General features: G+C 41.8%; 2 protein-coding genes across 6 annotated transcripts in view; both read right to left on the reverse strand.

Annotated features, from left to right (window-relative positions):
* The window catches only part of LOC111855334 (basement membrane-specific heparan sulfate proteoglycan core protein-like), a 115,460-nt gene that overhangs the window by 19,879 nt on the left and 77,821 nt on the right, over positions 1-17,760 (reverse strand). The window lies entirely within an intron of this gene.
* Positions 6,792-11,839, reverse strand: LOC140579499 (Fc receptor-like protein 1). 5 transcript variants are annotated; one of them, XR_011983500.1, is made up of 8 exons: positions 11,658-11,839; positions 11,346-11,381; positions 10,759-11,052; positions 8,760-9,035; positions 8,360-8,455; positions 7,858-8,239; positions 7,727-7,786; positions 6,792-7,178 (listed from the first exon to the last, which is right to left on the reverse strand). XR_011983500.1 is itself a non-coding variant. In XM_072702107.1 (8 exons), the coding sequence occupies exons 1-8, from the start codon at positions 11,686-11,688 to the stop codon at positions 7,138-7,140; spliced, it is 897 nt and encodes a 298-aa protein (XP_072558208.1). In that variant the 5' UTR covers positions 11,689-11,839; the 3' UTR covers positions 6,792-7,137. The 5 variants fall into 5 exon arrangements, 2 of the variants coding, with proteins under 2 accessions (XP_072558208.1, XP_072558207.1); XM_072702107.1 differs by having other exon boundaries at positions 7,858-7,920; XM_072702106.1 differs by having other exon boundaries at positions 6,792-7,570; positions 7,858-7,920.

Consider the following 17,760-nt stretch of genomic DNA (forward strand, 5'->3'; position numbering starts at 1 on the left):
TCCCACCACAAGCTTTACTTCAGACTCTGCCACATCCCCTTCCTGCCAGACCAGACTAGCCATCACAGCCAGCCAGGTGAGAAGAGAGCTGGAGAGGTTCAACCACGGAAAGGCTGCTGGACCAGATGGCATGTAAAGGCTTGTGCCAGCCAGCTATGTGGAGCAACCTGAACCTGTACCTCCAGAGAGTCCCAGTGCTATGGAAAACATTCTGCCTGGTTCCAGTGCCCAAGAACGGACATCCTGTATCATCAAATGTCTACAGACCCATAGCACTAACCTCTCACGTAATGAAGGTCATGGAGAGGCTGCTGCTGGCAAACCTCAGACCACTTGCGTGTTCATCACAAGACCCTCTGCAGTGTTGCATACCATCCCCATGTGGGTGTGGAGGATGCTGTAATATATCTGCTGCAGAAGCCGTACTCCTCCCTGGACAGACCCAACGCTACAGTTAGCATCATGTTCTTTGACTTCTCCATCACCTTCAATACCATCCAGCCCAGAATGCTGAGGGCTAAACTGGAGGGTATGCAGACGGAGGCTCCCCTGGTTATATGGATTGACGGGCAGGCCGCAGTTTGTGAGACTTCCAAGCTGTCTGCCTGAGCATCTGATAAGTAGCATCACTGAGTGGCACTGCGCTACCTCCCTTCCTCTTCACCACCTATACTGCAGACTTTAAGGCTTCTTTTTAACTGCAGAGTCATGTCATCTGCAGAAATTTTCCCACGACATGGTTGGGTGTGCAGAGAGTGGATGGTAGTGTTTTCACGATACCGAAATCATGATTTTGATACGATACCTGCCTAAAATATTTTGTCACCGATACTGAAACGATACCACAGAAAAAAACTAAAACATCAGGAAAATTTATGGATGAATAGATGACATAATATGGAACTTGGAAGTGATTCTTTTTTATTAATTAAATAACAACATATCTCGTCAATATCAGTCAAATTAAACAAAATATAGCCTATTTTGTCATGGTTGTAGAGCAATACTGAACGTTTTAACAAAATTATTCAGTCGCAGCTGCTGAGCTATACAGCCATTATTAGCACTAATAATTGGATTATTGTAAAGGTCATGGTGTTATTGAAGGTTACATGGTATCCAGTATTGTCCCCTATATTTGAGGTTATGCGATTTCTTTTACAGTTCTTTAAATTTGCAAGTTATCACTTAATAACCAGCTGTACACCTTCTAAGCAGAGGTATGCATTCTACAGAGCACCCCTCCTAGTAAGAGAGAACATTTACACAAATGTACTGCATGCCATGATTACCTTAGTTAAATAGATTAAAAAGATAAAGTAAGATTAAACAGGCTATCATAGCCCATAATTTTGCTTCTCAAACTGAAATGGTACAAAGTTTGCTCGCCACAAAATAAATCACACTTGTTTGATTTGTATTTGAGGGACAAGCCTGGTAATTATGTACCACATTCACTCTTCGAAATTCTTCGAATAAGTCGGGATGTCTGTCGGATGCTTTTCCAAGTTCAACGCGTTGGCACTCTGTCTGGTCTAAAACATGTTTTACACACAAGCTTCGCGGCGTCTGTGGGCTGAACTGTTAGCAGCATAAGCGACAGAATTTTGTTTCTCACATCTGCTTTGTCGACACGCTGTGGACGGCTGACTACGGCACTTGTACTTGCACCCATGGCCCTCCTGTAATTCGTTCCAGTGATTTTAACTGAGGCTTGTTACGGTTTGGACACGTTAGCTGTTAGGTTTGCATTTTTAACAAACATCCGTAGTCAAGATACAATGTTGAGAGACATGCAGACTATACTTCAGTAACAAATGTTATTTTTCTAATGACTTATTAGTGGTTTTTAAGTCACGCCAAAGTACTTTTTAGCCTTAAATAGGCTATTTTATTGACATTTCGGAACACAAGTGTTTCAGATCTATTTATGCAAACAGGAAGTGCCACTGAACTAATCAGAACAAATCAATTAGTTAAACTCAGTCAAAAGAACTGAGTCCCCAAAAAAAAGGCCATCTTGCCCATCACTATTCTCCTGTCCGTGAAAACTGCAGGGTGAGAGGAAACAGCCAGCTGACACGCCCACTTTGCTCACAGGGAGGAGCTAAAGGGAGGAGCTAAAGGGAGGAGCTAAAGGGAGGAGCTAAAGCAGAGACTGCAGACCTGCTGCTGCACAGGAACGCTACGTATAAGAAAAACTCTTAAAGTACTGATACTAATCATACACGATACCCTGCAACACTAGTGGACGGGAGGAGGAATGCAGGGACCTGGTGTGGGGCGGGGGGGGGGGGGGGGGAGCAGGGGGGTCACCTACAGCTGACAAAGACAAAAGGGATGGCGGTGAATTTCAGCAAGCATAAGTCTCCACCCTCCCCAGTCTGCATCGGCGGGACAGATGTGGGAACTGTGACATCATACAGGTGCCTGGGCATTCAACTGGACAATAAGCTGGACTGGTCCACCAAGACAGAGGCTGTCTACAAGATGGGCCTGAACTGACTTTATTTCCTGAGGAGGATCAGTTCCTTCAATGTATGCAAAAGGATGCTCCAGTCTATCAATGTCCACCTGCAGAGGGTCACTGTACTGAGAGTAAAAGCTCCCTCTCTGAGCCCAACACCAGTACTGTAATATATCTTGGTCAGCAACCAAAGCACAAAACTAATTGTATCAAAAAGTTTTTTTTGACAATTTCTTTGATAAGGATTATTTCATGATTATTCAGATCTGAATGCATGTTCTTTTTGTCTTTGATGCTTTGATGCTTTTATCCAAAGCGAAGGGCTATAAATGCTCCCTGGGACTTCAAACCATGACTTTCGCTTTGTTTGCACAATGCACTGGCTCTTTGGCTGCAGTAGCTAAGGTGTGAAAACCCTCTTTGTGGCTGCAGTCTTACCTGCCAACTGGCTAAAATAAACCCAAGCTGAGAAACCTAAGATGGAAAAGTACAGAGAAAGTGAATTCACAGTCATTTACTTTCTCTTTTTCTGCATAATGCTGTGTCATTTTTGGGAGGTAATAACTCTTCATTAAAACCTTCTGGGTTAAAACAATTTATATATCACAAAACAACATGAACCATAAGCAAGACACAACAGACCACTGTACTTTTCATAAAGGTTCTTACATTTCATATATTTCCTTTTATTTATACCCATCAGCCACATATTACAGCTGCACATTAATGAAGGATTAACATCTTACTTACAGGTCCATGGAAACGTCTCACACAGCCTCATCTTGCTCTCATACCAGCAGCTTAATGAGAGACCTCAGCTGAAGTAGCTGCAGACAGGAAATGGTGGCAAGTAAAAAAAACAGAAAACTGGCAGCTATTATTCAGACTGACAGACAGGAATGTGTGAAATCACTCAGTCCAATAGGTTTTTCTTTTAATGTAGTTTTTCATATTAATATGTAACCTTGATTCTGAAGATCTATTGTAGCAAACTGTGTTCTGCTTCATAAATGGCCCATAACACTATTACAGAATCTGTTACACTCTTACACATTATCTCTGCCGCTCCGTCTTGTGCTTAACTGTACTGGCATTAAGCTTCTCAACAAGAGTACTTTCACCAGGAGCGTAAAGCTCTTAAAGTGCACAAGGTTAGCTATGATTCGTCAATCTGCGCATGTCTTTAATTAAACACACCTGCTTTCATGTTAAATTCCCCCATGATGTCATTGTCACTATTCCATTCCTGCTTGGTTGGGGGAGTTAACAGAACGCAGCGAGAGAGACACCTAGTGACAGCACAGGGAATCTACACAACATTCACGCTCAGGGTAGCCGCTAGGCCACCACATGCACACCATGCTGAAACATTACATTACAACACAATACTTATTATTTACAACATAAATACCAAATGCAAATATTTAATTACGGACTACATTACACTAATGGCGAAGGGCAAGGCATGCTGGAATACAGACAGTTAGTCTCTGTTGACCGGCCCTGTGCAGAACCGCAGCCTTTCATCGCTTGAGCAGCTGCAGGCGATGGATGACGTTGGAGAGGCACTCAAAGATCTCTCCGGGTCCTCGCCAGTGACTGTCCAGCTCGGGGAACCACCCCTTCTTACGAGTGGGGCAGTACACCCAATTGGCGCAGTCCTGCTCACGGCAGCCACTGTGCAATATTGCTGTGGTTCAGGTGGTCCTGCATCCTCCTCAGATGCTCCCGGAGGCACCACAAGTGTTCCACACCTGCATCCTTTGGTACTTCTGGCTCCAGGGGTAGCCGGAACACCAAATCCACACGCATGCGCTACTACAAACATAGGTGCAGCTGGTATGTTGCAGGATGAGAGGCAATAATCCATCACCCCGAGTACGTAGCGATTCCCAGCATTATTGCTGGGAAAGTGGCCCAGAACGTCCACCCCAACCTTCTCCATTGGCACACCCACCTGATACGACTGCAGCCGTACTCTGGACAGGTGGGTCGAGCCCATCTGGGCAATGGACACGTCGCAGTAATGATGGCTTCTAGCTCCTCTGCTGAGATGTTGCTGCTGCAACCCTCCTCTGGCTACTCTCCTCAGCACAGCGATAGTAACGGCAGTCATCCGTCTTGCAGGGGCGACAAGAAAGAGCGTCTACATTTCTGTGGACCCGGACCTGCCAGTGCTGCACTGCGAGGTCACACTCCTGCAGCACCTTCAGCCAGCTGTCCCTTGGGGTTGCAGAAACTGTGCAGCCAGGTGAAATACGCAAGTCTTGCCTGATGATGTAGGGGTCACAGATGTTGGCTAGCCACACCCCCTGTTCTGTGGTCCGGCCTGTCAGCAGAAGTTCAAGATGTTGCTTCTCTTTCACTGGTGTGCACATACTGGTGATGGAAGCAGACTGGACCTGGCTGGGAGGGAGCCCAGGTGGATGAGGGTGATGGTGAACCCCGGTGCCACCAAGGCTCCACAATGCAGTTCCCATAGAGGTCCTGCTGGCAGCCCAACTGGCCCACCTGATGAGATGGAGGTGAGGGCTGGTTTGAGGGCGAGGACTCTATCGAGCCACTGCTCACTCCGCTTGTCTTCCGAGGGCCCTGGTGCTGAGACTCCAGAGCAGCAACAGCTACAAGAAATGCTGCGAAACATCTGGGGACTGAACCAGAATCAGAATTCAGTTTATTGGTATGGTACAACAGCATGTACTAGGAATTTGTTTTTGCAGTATTGTTACAAACATTCACAGGCAACATACTGTACAGAGAGGAGGTGTTCTTTTCGATAGCATCTCTCACAGCCACTGTAAGTTAATGAAATAATACATTTTTCAAAATGTGTCATTTCCCTGTTTGGCCAGTGGGTGTCGCTAGTCATCCCATCTCAACATTAATACTCTGGTTTGTTAACACCTAGTGTTTGCCCACTCCCTTGACTGTTGTCCCGTTATATAGAGTTCATGGAGGAGGTGCAGGCATACGGTGCGAGATTTTCCACCGAGTTAATAGCTATCCTGAGTCACACAGGATAAACATATCATTAGAGTGCAGTATGTTCAGAGCTCTGATGCCCGTCTACTTACGCTCACTAAAAAAATCTCACATTACTCCTGTCCTCCATGATTGGTTGCCAGTCTCTTCAAGAATCAAATATAAAATTATCCTCATCACCTTCAAAGCCCTTTATGGTTTAGCCTCTCATTATCTCTCTGAGCTACTCGCTCTGTACACTCCTGCCCGTGCATTAAGATCATCTCATGCAGACTTACTCACTGTACCTAAGCACGGGTTATCAACCATGGGTGACAGAGCATTTAGTGTAACAGCCCCTAAACTTTGGAATGTTCTTCCTCATAGTCTCTGTAAGGAAAAATCTGTTATCCATTTTAAGCTCCTGTTAAAAACACATCTATTCAATGAATATTATTCGTCTTGTATGTAACTTGCCTGCCTTGTTAAATGTGATTTTATAAAGTGTCCTTGAGGGTATGAGAAACTTTTATTATTATTATTATTATTATTATTAATAGTCACCTACCATTCAATCAGAAAATAGCATCTGCTGTTTCCAGATAAATTCCAAAAATAAATTACATGTGATCCCGCTGCAAGCTCGTTATCACATGGACGCCGCACACACACACGGAGTGTAGACAAGGTGGAAGTGGAAAAGCAAGATCCGATGACTGCGGTCGGCAGGGCTCTCAAATCTCACACGCTGACCGTGACACACATGCTACACCCATAACATATGTAGTCTCACTCCAAGCTTTTGATTAAACTTGAGAGCCCTGGTTGGTCATTGCGGCTGTGTCCCTGTGTTAGCTGTGTTATTATTAGCTGTTGTTAACCCCATTGTTGTGTCATGCGCGGGACATTTAACATGAAAGCAGGTGTGTTTAATTAAACAGGAAGTCAAAAAAATAAGCAGACATGGACACGTCTTAACTCTGATCTTTACTCCATCTTATTCCTCTCCTCTTTCTATTTCAAAAGCCCACTGCTGATGGCCCAGAATCACTACTGGGAAGCAGGGAGGCAGTGGTGTCATGCTGTGGGATGGTGGCTGAGACTGGGAATATAGGGAGAAATTATAGAATAATGAATAGAGGAAAGAATCTGTTAAAGAAAAACAAAACTTTAGAGAAGATTCACGACTGATCACAAGTGTAGGAACAACTTTAGTGGAACTCAGAAATACTTTTAAAAGATACATTGTGTGGTTGTTGCATGACAGTGCTGTAGGCTGTGGTTTTCTGGTTATTTTAAAATATCTCCAAACGCCTGAATGGCTCAGACGTTGCTCAGGTAACACTCAGCCACGCTCAGAAAATATAGTTACATTTGCACTCCTTTATTTAGCAAACGGTTCTTTCCAAAGCGACATACTAGCCAGTTCTTTTGAAATTTCTGTTTCACTCTCAAGGCACAAACATTCAAACAGTTAATTTAGTTTAAAACCAGATGAGCAAGAACTAAAAACAATACAGAACTGCACACATTCTCCATCAATACAGATGTTAATAAAATTAAAAAATACAATGCATGTACTTTACCAGGTGTGTAGCTGACATATAAAACAAATGGAATAACATAAAAGTGCAATAAGTTCCATATTCTATGACAAAAGCTTAATGTTAAAAAAGATATTTAATTACGATGCCAGTTCAATCTGAAGACTACAACTGAACAACAAGAGAACAGGCATGTTCTTGAGCACCTGAAACAAAAGATACGTGTAATTCACATGGAAATTCAGGAAACACACTTTAGCTCTATAGTACTGTACCTGTAGGCTTCTGTTTCACTCTCAAGCCACAAACATTCAACCAGTTCATTTATTTTAAAACCAAATGAGCAGAGCAAGAGATAAAAACAATACAGAACTGCACACATTCTCCATCAATAAAGATATTAATCAAATTCAAAAATACAATGCATGCACTTTACCAGGTGTGCAGCTGACATATTAAACAAATGGAATAACATATAAGTGCCATAAGCTCCATATTATATGACAAAAGCTTAATGCTAAAAAAAAAAAAGTTACGATGTCAGTTCAATCTGAAGACTTTAACTGAACGACATGATAACAGAAATGTTCTTGAGCACCTGAAACAAAAGATACGTGTAATTCACATGGAAATTCAGGAATCACACTTTAGCTCCATAGTACTGTAGCTGTTCTATGTTCCAGTGTGTTTTAGGACATGAGAGACGCCTGGATTAGTACCAGGTCCGTAAGCGAACACGTTCACCAGAACTCACCTGCTGTTTCTGTGGCATGACTGATCTCTTCATAAATGGCGGAAGTTTGGTCTGTGTCTCCTGGGTAAAAGACAAAGGCGTCAAGAGGTACAGAGGCACACGGTCAGAGGATGGAGACCATCGTCACTGACCTGCACACACGTCTTCTGATCTAACCTCAAAGTAAAATGTTTCCTCCTCTTTGCTCCTTTGGCCTGCAAAGACAAGACAAGATAAGATAAGATAAGATAAGATAAGATAAGACTTTGTTGATCCCACACTGGAGAAATTTACTTGTTGCTACAGCCAGCAAATAAAAAGCAATAGAAAAAAAACAGACCAAAAAAAAATTAGTGTAACAAATACAATAAATAATAAAATTAGTGCACAAAATTACACATATTGCACAAAATACACATACATACATATATACATACATACAGATTGCACAGAGTGATGTAAATATATAAATAATATGTAAATATTGTATTGTATTGTCATAGTAAAATGGTTCCTCCTCTTTGCTCCTTTGACCTGCAACGACAAAGGGTCACTATGGGCACAGAGATTCATCTGAAATGTTGCTATACAAAGCAGCATAAATGTATATCATTGACCACAGATAATATTAAAAGAGGCCTTACAAATTCTCACCTGATGACTTCCTGCAATATTTCACACAAACTGTGATCAGCACCAGACTTATGATGAAAACCAGGGAGCCAGACACCCCACAAATATGCTGCAGTCCTAAAGTAAAATAATATGTATTATATATAAATGACAAACAATTAAGTTCACTAATTATTACATGGCATTTATAACACAGTAGTATAGTATATCACTGTAGTGTGGAACAGGCACAGCATTAATCCATTATAATATAGTACATAACTGAATACATTCAGGATACAGTTTACAGACACTGTCCACTCACACATCCATCCTCTATAATCCTACAGAGGGTCACAGTCCCAGGAATCACAGGGCAGGGGGGGGGGACACACAGGACAGGATAATTGGTCCCCAAAAGTAAAAAAAATTCAAAACTTACTAATGTTGTTGGGCACCAAACCGTTGCTGATTGTGGAGTAAAATGGTTCTTCAGTTCTGTTCCCTCTACATCTGTATTCCCTGTGATAGGAGCCATTCCCAGATCTCAAAGTGAATGTCTGCCCATCCTGGTCTTCAGGAAGCTGAGATCCATCTGCGTACCATGTGTAGCTCCATCCAACAGAGCTTCCCTCAACCTCACACCTCAGCGTCAGACTGTCTTTGGTCAAGATCTGCAGAAATCCAGTATCCAGACTCAGAGCAGCCTGTGGACGGGCTACGAAACATAACAGAAATGAACAGAATAACTACTACATATATAGTAAATAGTAGATGGCTGTTAATCCATCACAATATACATGTATGCAGAGCAAGATCTGTGTTCTGTAAGCAAGAACTATGTATGCAAGTAGCATTATGAAGAGGTGGTACTGCTGTGCTATTCAGCAAGAACCTCGACCACAGCTACTTTAGCAACCATCAATATCCAAAGAATCCACCAGACCAATTGTGATTGACGTCCTCATCCTAGTTATCATGTTGTTTGCGATGAAAAAGCAGAAGTTCCTGCTGAGATTAACTGGGATAGCTTCACTATGGAGATGGCCTCAGGTATTACCCAGTGAAGATAACGATGGACAGGAGGAGCCACCGAATCTGGAGTGAAATCCATCCAAAAAGTCTGTAAGAGTCCTTCTGGATGTTCAGGGAACCAAAGGATCTACCAGCAAGAGTCAAAATGTAAATACATCCATGGTAGCATGAAATTAGATCCCCACTGAAAAAAACAGCTAAAAAAGAGCTTATGCTGGTAGTTGGTTTTTTGCTTGTTAGACAGCCAGGTCCCAGCTCTTGATACTCTTTAATGGTTTAGCTGAGTAGGTCACCAGTTGGTCATGCTGGTATGACCCGCTAAACCATCAAACCATGAAACAAAAACAAACCTTAAGATGGTCATAAATCGGTCAACCAGCTTAACTAGGTTGAGCGGATCAAGCTGGTGTTTTCCACAGAAATATTGACTATGCACTGCAGTTTTCCTCTAGCTTAGTGTAATGAGTACATAAGAATCAGCAGGACTTTGGGTAATTTGGGTCACAATCCAGGCATTACAGCAGCACAGAAGACTTTTGGGTTTCCCCTTATTTAGCTTGATGCAGCTCAGCAGAAAATAACCAGCAAACGTAAAACCTGTGGCTTACATTGCCAGCATGTAAATATATAGCCCAGGATTTTATTATCTTCACAATTAACCTCCCTAACACTGTTTGTAACATAAAATCCAACAGATTCCCATTTGCAGTTATACAAACTCAGTCATTACAGATAATATTGTTTTATTTTATTTAAAAACCTATTTAAATTGATTTTATCTTATGTTTAACAGATGTTTTTGGCCAAAGTGGAATACAGCTCAGGATGAGAGAGCAGCATCAGCCAGGGTCCCTGGAGCAATCGGGGCTGAGGTCCTTCCTCAAGCCCCAACCAGCAAAATCAATGTGATGGTGCTGGGATTTGGTCCATTGATCTTCTGATCACAGGCACAACATCCTAACTCACAGAGTCACATATCTTATCATTACAGCTCCGTATTAGAAAAATTAGATACATATAGTACATGAACCTGCAGAGGGTCACTGTACTGAGAGTAAAAGCTCCCTCTCTGAGCCCGACACCAGTACTGTCCACTGTGGGACAGAGCAGCAGAGATGATGGTGTAACTGGACCCATCCGTCCTGCTGTTGTCAGGGTTGGACAGTTCTGTTCCCTGTCTGTCTTTGTACCAAAGATACTTCCAGCCAGAAGAGGCTCCCCTGACCCTACAGCTCAGACTGATCCTCTCTCCTGTGTAGGTCTCTCCCTCATGGGATGTCCAGGTTATGACAGCTTCTGGTTTCTCTCCTTATAATCAGCATTAGTACATTTATTAGCTGAATGTGCAGGAAACACAAAGGAAATGGGATCTGAGACATAATTATTATTATTTGCTTTTTACTCACCAGATACACTGAGATATAGAGATCCAGGTTGAGACTGAATTACTGGGTCACTTCCTCTTTCTGCCTGACATATATATTCTCCACTGTCAGATACTTTAACAGACTGGACAATGTAGTTCTTCTGTGCTTCCGTACTTTGGTGAGTCAGACTCTGCAGTCCTGTTTGTGTGGTTCTTTTGGCCCATGAATATCTCCATCCAGATCCTCCTCTTATATCACATTCAAGGGTCACAGTTTCTCCACTGAACCACACAGGTCCTGGAGGATTCTGACGTATGTCAGCATTTGGTATATCTAAAACATGGATACAGAAAAATAAAGAAAAAATATCACAATTTTTAATTTTAAATTTTTTTTAAATGTCATGAACTTACCATGGACACGTAAGTTGTAAAACTCACTGTTTGAAAATTTGCTTCCTCTCTGTGCTCTACACTGTATACATTTATACATTAAGTAAGAGTGTAATACTACATTATTTGTGCCCCTTCAAGTAACCTGCTACATTTTTTTCATTATTGTTAATAGCAGTATTAGTTTATTTATTTAGAATGGGTTTAATATTGTCTTTGAAGCCACAGTCTTACCTGCCGATTGGCTAAAATAAACCAAAGCTGTGAAATCTAAGATGGAAAAGTACAGAGAAAGTGAATTCACAGTCATTTACTTTCTCTTTATCTGCATAATGCTGTATCATTTTTGGGAGGTAATAACTGTTCATTTGAAATTCATTTAATTTAAAAACAATTTATATATCACAAAACAACATGAACCATAAGCAAGACACAACAGACCACTGTGCTTTTCAAAATGGTTCTTACATTTCAGATATTTCCTTTTTATACCCATTAACCACATATTAAAGCTGCACATTAATAAAGTATTAATATCTTACTTACAGGTCCATGGAAACGTCTCACACAGCCTCATCTTGCTCTCATACCAGCAGCTTAATGAGAGACCTCAGCTGAAGTAGCTGCAGACAGGAAATGGTGGCAAATGGCAACTAGAAAAAAACTAACATCTGCTTTGAGGTCGACAGTGATGCACACAAGTGTGTCAGATGTTAAGGTTCAGATGAACTGGCTTTTCTTTGTGCAGTTTTTCTTATTAATATGTGCTAGAATGGTCATGATTCTGGGAAAAATTCTATAGCAGCAATCTGTTTTATTTAATAACTGGCCCATAATAGTGTTATTGTCTTTCACATTAGACCTGCCAGATGGTACTTCACCTGACTGTACTGCTATCAGGCTTATCAGCTAGAGTACTTTCACCAGGAGCGTGATGCTCTTAAAGAAGACAAGGAAAGCCATGTAAAATTGCTAATTCAAATTGTCATTCTGCACGTGTCTTTAACTAAACATGCATGCTTTCGTGCAAAATTTCCCCCTCATGTCATGTGTGAGATTGTCTGGTTCCGACTTGATTGGCCGGGGCTAATAAAACAGCATTTTCTATTGCCGTTGTTCTCAAACTGTGGCACGCTGCACCACCAGCGGTACTCGGAGCGCCCCCTGGTGGTATATGGGAAGACTGTGGTCAATTATTGTGTGCCCTGAAGAAACAGGAATTGAAAATTTAAATCAGTGTAAAATACATTTTTTAATCTTTTTCAGGTTGAGTAAGATATTTTTCATATTCTGTGTTATGACACAATATTGCACCACGCAGCAATTCATGAGCTTTTAACATCTTGACTTTCCAGAGACACTGATTAGCTCACAACAGTCAGCACAACAAAATAAATAGATCACAGAAATTTTGTCATTGCCCAAAAGAACTAGTCGGAAGATGGCTAAACAGCTCACTGAAATGGTTAATGGTGTGTTTCCAGCTTTCAATGGTAAGTAGCTAAAGGCTGCCCAAATGTCAAGGATGACGCCACGCTATAATTAGCATATTGGTGACATCATTGCGTCGTATTTGCATTCTGCCTGGTATCAGACGGTGTCAGCACCCTTACATGTGCGCTTCTCTCCTACTCTCGGTGCTCACAGGTCAATTCCCAATAAAGCTGTTATATATTAAAAAGGAGAGCAGAAAAAATATGTCACTGTCGTAGAATAATGTTGCAACCTAAATTACAACAATATGAAATGACTATTGTTTGGTCTCCACAAAATGTTGATATTCAAATTTTACATGGGTCTGCCTCTTACTTTTTATAAACACCTTTTTCTCATTCTCACATAGGTGCTGTTATAAAACACAGCTATGCCTGTGGAAGCAGCCATAAAATATAGTTTAGAAATGCAGAGGACAGAGATGATGGGAGGCAAAAAACAGGACAAAAGCACTCTATAAATGAATTTCTATTTTTTATTGTGTTTACTGCAGTTTTTTTATAATCATGATACTGCTGTTTTACGTTAGTTCTTTATATGTAATTTTTGATTATTATTCATTGTTGTTGTGTTGCTGTCATGCCCTGCCTCTGCCCTTCCTGTTTCCTCTCCAGCGTAGCCTCAATGAGTCATGCCTGTTCGTTTGTGCTACCTTTCGTTCCAGCCTTCGTGTTAATCACCCCCAGCTGCCTCTTGTTTGCCGCTTTGTTAGTCTTGTATTTAAGTGCTTCCCAGTCCTGTGCTCCCCAGTCTTGGCATTAATGTTGCTCCTGCAAGTTGCCTGTGTCCTTCCTGGTTTCAGTTCACCCTGTTCTGAGCCCCTGTGATTCTGTTTATTTCCTTTTGTTTGGTTACTATGTCTAGTCCCCAGTCCTTCCTCCCTCGCATCATGACAATTGTATTACATTTAATTAAAACTTTTTACTTAAATTTAAAAACATTACATTGAAAATAAGTATAAAAATGTTATATTTACTTACAGATTTATATATAAGTAATATTTCTATAGAAGATTCACAAACATATAAGCATCACAAATTACAGTGGTATCTTGATTTGTGAGCATAATTTGTTCTGGAAACGTGCTTGTAATCCAAAGCACTTGTATATAAAAGCGAATTTTCCCATAAGAAATAATGGAAACTCAGATGATTCATTCCACAACCCAAAAATATTCATATAAAAATTATTAATACAAAATATAAAGTAAAAATACATAACAAATTAACCTGCACTTTACCTTTGAAAAGAATCGTGGATGGTGTGAGGGAGACGAGAAAGAGGAGAAGAGGAGGGTTATTTTGTAAGACGACTTTCACTATAACTAACGGAATCACTGCTATCTGTTGGCTCACTGGAATCTTTTTCTTTTTGTGCGACTTTAACAAGGAACCTATCCAATGACAGCTGCTTTTGCCTCCTTTTGATTTCGCGGAAATGTGACATTGCATTGTCGTTAAACAGATTCATCGCTTGCACTGCTACGGCCTTATTCAGGTGGTGCTTTTCTACTAAATTTTGACTATATGAGTGAGGGACGTCGACTGAGACCGAGCATGGGAGACGATTACCCACAATCCCGCAGCGAGAGAGAGAGAGAACCCGATGGCACTAGTGACTCACTCCTGCTGGGATGGTGGTGCTGCGACCGGGAGCAGCATGATGCAGGGATGCATCCAGTCACAAGTCACCCTAACCCTAACCCTAACCCTAACCCCCAAAGGCTACCCCACTTTGATGAAAGAGGCTCACTGGCCAAGGTCCGGCTGGCGGCGCTATTCAACGGCTGGTCCCCAGAGGAAATGGGGGCCACCTAGCCATGTCCTTGGAAGAGGAGGGGCTGCGGGCTCTCCTAAGCCTCTCTCCAGGGGCCCAGGATGACTGCAGAACCCTGATTACCATTACCAGCTAATTTCAGGACATCTTTCCCACCAGAACTGAGGAATGCCACCCCACTTCACTGTAGCAGCACCGTCGGGTCATGCAGTAGCTGCACTCCTGCTGACTGAGCGTCCGGCTAAAAGATCCATCTGCACTTTTCTAAAGCAAAAACCTCAGATGACCAGCAAGGTCCGACAGCTGCTGTAACCCTGTGATGCAACATTCAAGTCCGGAAACCGTGAGGCGTACAGCTCAGCCAGATCTAACCTCAAAATGGGCATCAGATCTGCCAAACACTGCTACTGCCTATGAATTGAAGATCACTTCCACAACAACTCCAATCCCAGCTGCATGTGGCAAGGAATCCACACCATCATGGATTTCAAAATGGATTTCCAATCCACAAATCTTTCCATGCCTGCTTTGACAATACCGACCCAGCCCCCAGAATCCCCACCCAACCATGATCCGCAGTACTCACCTCATCTGACCACTGCTGAGATCAGAGTGAGCACATGGAAGGCTGCTGGCCCAGATGGAATACCAAGTCGGGTCATCTGGGAATGCCCTGAACAGTTGGATGAGGTCTTCCCCTAGATTTTTAACCTCTCTCGGTCCCAATTCACAGTCCCCACTTGCCTTAAAACCTCCTCTATTATCCCTGTCTCCAAGAAACCATCACCCACATGCCTAGACGAGTACCGACCCATAGCACTCACCCCAATTGCCATGAAGTGCAAGCCACATATGTAGTACATGACTCAGCATAAGGCTTTACCCACTGTGATGCTGAAGGTAGAAGGAAAAGATATACAGTTTCTAGTTGTTTCAGGAGCAGGAAATTCTGTAATAAAAACAGCTGTTGGAGCATCAGGCTAAATTATAACAGAAAAGTTCACGAAACCTTTAAAATATGTTCTGAATCCGGATACTAAATTCAAATTCTCATTTCTCTTGTTGCAATGCTGTCCCATAAATATACTGGCATGAGATTTGATGTGTAAACTGGGCATAGTGCTTATCAGCGCCCCAGAGAGATTGCGGGTGACGAGATTGAGCGAACTGGACACTAGTGAGCCTGGCAGCTTCACTTTAGTGAGAGCTACAGAAAAGGAGAAGCAGCTGTGAGAAACAGAGAGGTGTGAAGTGAGAGACGGGGTGTGGTATGGTCCGAACAGCAAACCGTGTCTACCAGAATACCTGTTTCCTCATTGTGTTAAACTGGCACATGGGAAGGATTATATGTCAAAATGTACAGGACAATGGCACAGTATTCATTCACAATGGGATTCATTAAATACTGTTATTAGAAAACATTAGTATGTTTATGTCAGGTGACACACCTGTCAGCTTCCCTGCTGTTATATACCTAAGTGAACATTAGAAAATGCATGTTTATGTCAGGTGACACACCTGTCAGCTTCCCTGCTGCTATATACCTAAGTGAACATTAGAAAATGCATGTTTATGTCAGGTGACACACCTGTCAGCTTCCCTGCTGCTATATACCTAAGTGAACATTAGAAAATGCATGTTTATGTCAGGTGACACACCTGTCAGTCTCCCTGCTGTTATATACCTAAGTGAATATTAGAAAATGCATGTTTATGTCAGGTGACGCACCTGTCAGTCTCCCTGCTGTTATATACCTATTGCACATAATGTTATATACCTAAGCAACCGGGCCGATTATGAGTGAGGGGCACCCGCCTGCCCCATCTGGTGGCTCTTTATGGCATTTTGGCAGTTTGAGAGCACTGAGGTGGGTCACCATCTAGCATTGGCATCCTTCACATGCCCAAGCCACATCAGGGCCTGATGGTCCTTCTCCAACACAAAGACCCGGCTGTGGTATCATGCTGTGGGACGATCAGCAAAATATCGCTAAAAATGGAGGAATGATGAATCTATTAGAGAAAAGCACAGCTTGAGAGAAGATCTGTCACTGATTACAAATGTGGGAACAAAACAATGCAGAAACACTTTAAAAAGACTTCAACAGAACATTGTGTGGTTGTTGCATGACAGTGCGAAGCCAAAGGCTGTGGTGTTTTGATTATTTGTAAAGATATTGTGACCACTGAATCGCTCAGTGATAGCACAGGCAGCACTGAGCCACACTCAGGAAAAAATAGTTACATTTACACATTTGTTTAACAGAGGCTTCTGTTTCACTCTCAAGCCACAAACATTCAACCAGTTCATTTATTTTAAAACCAAATGAGCAGAGCAAGAGCTAAAAACAATACAGAACTGCACACATTCTCCATCAATAAAGATATTAATCAAATTCAAAAATACAATGCATGCACTTTACCAGGTGTGCAGCTGACATATTAAACAAATGGAATAACATATAAGTGCCATAAGCTCCATATTATATAACAAAAGCTTAATGCTAAAAAAAAAAAAGTTACGATGTCAGTTCAATCTGAAGACTTTAACTGAACGACATGATAACAGAAATGTTCTTGAGCACCTGAAACAAAAGATACGTGTAATTCACATGGAAATTCAGGAATCACACTTTAGCTCCATAGTACTGTAGCTGTTCTATGTTCCAGTGTGTTTTAGGACATGAGAGACGCCTGGATTAGTACCAGGTCCGTAAGCGAACACGTTCACCAGAACTCACCTGCTGTTTCTGTGGCATGACTGATCTCTTCATAAATGGCGGAAGTTTGGTCTGTGTCTCCTGGGTAAAAGACAAAGGCGTCAAGAGGTACAGAGGCACACGGTCAGAGGATGGAGACCATCGTCACTGACCTGCACACACGTCTTCTGATCTAACCTCAAAGTAAAATGTTTCCTCCTCTTTGCTCCTTTGGCCTGCAAAGACAAGACAAGATAAGATAAGATAAGATAAGATAAGACTTTGTTGATCCCACACTGGAGAAATTTACTTGTTGCTACAGCCAGCAAATAAAAAGCAATAGAAAAAAAAGACCAAAAAGAAATTAGTGTAACAAATACAATAAATAATAAAATTAGTGCACAAAATTACACATATTGCACAAAATACACATACATACATATATACATACATACAGATTGCACAGAGTGATGTAAATATATAAATAATATGTAAATATTGTATTACACAATATACAGAATAGTGACAAATTATGAAGTCTGATGGCAGATTGAATGAAGGACCTGCGGAAGCGTTCCTTCTTGCATGTTGGATGCAGTAGTCTGTTACTGAACGAGCTTCGTAATGTCCTCACTGTGTCATGCAGGGGGTGAGAGGGACTGACCATAATGGATGTAAACT

Source organism: Paramormyrops kingsleyae, chromosome 18 (assembly GCF_048594095.1).
Source record: "Paramormyrops kingsleyae isolate MSU_618 chromosome 18, PKINGS_0.4, whole genome shotgun sequence".
Taxonomy (NCBI): domain Eukaryota; kingdom Metazoa; phylum Chordata; class Actinopteri; order Osteoglossiformes; family Mormyridae; genus Paramormyrops; species Paramormyrops kingsleyae.

What these genes read in the sequence shown, in the direction of transcription:
- LOC140579499 (XM_072702106.1), bottom strand. Translation starts at nt 11,688, where the DNA reads ATGAGGCTGTGTGAGACGTTTCCATGGACCT. An exon ending in TGAGACGTTTCCATGGACCT is followed by an intron (nt 11,382 to 11,657) that starts GTAAGTAAGATA and finishes TTTCCATCTTAG; the next exon opens with ATTTCACAGCTTTGGTTTAT. An exon ending in TTATTTTAGCCAATCGGCAG is followed by an intron (nt 11,053 to 11,345) that starts GTAAGACTGTGG and finishes TCCATGTTTTAG; the next exon opens with ATATACCAAATGCTGACATA.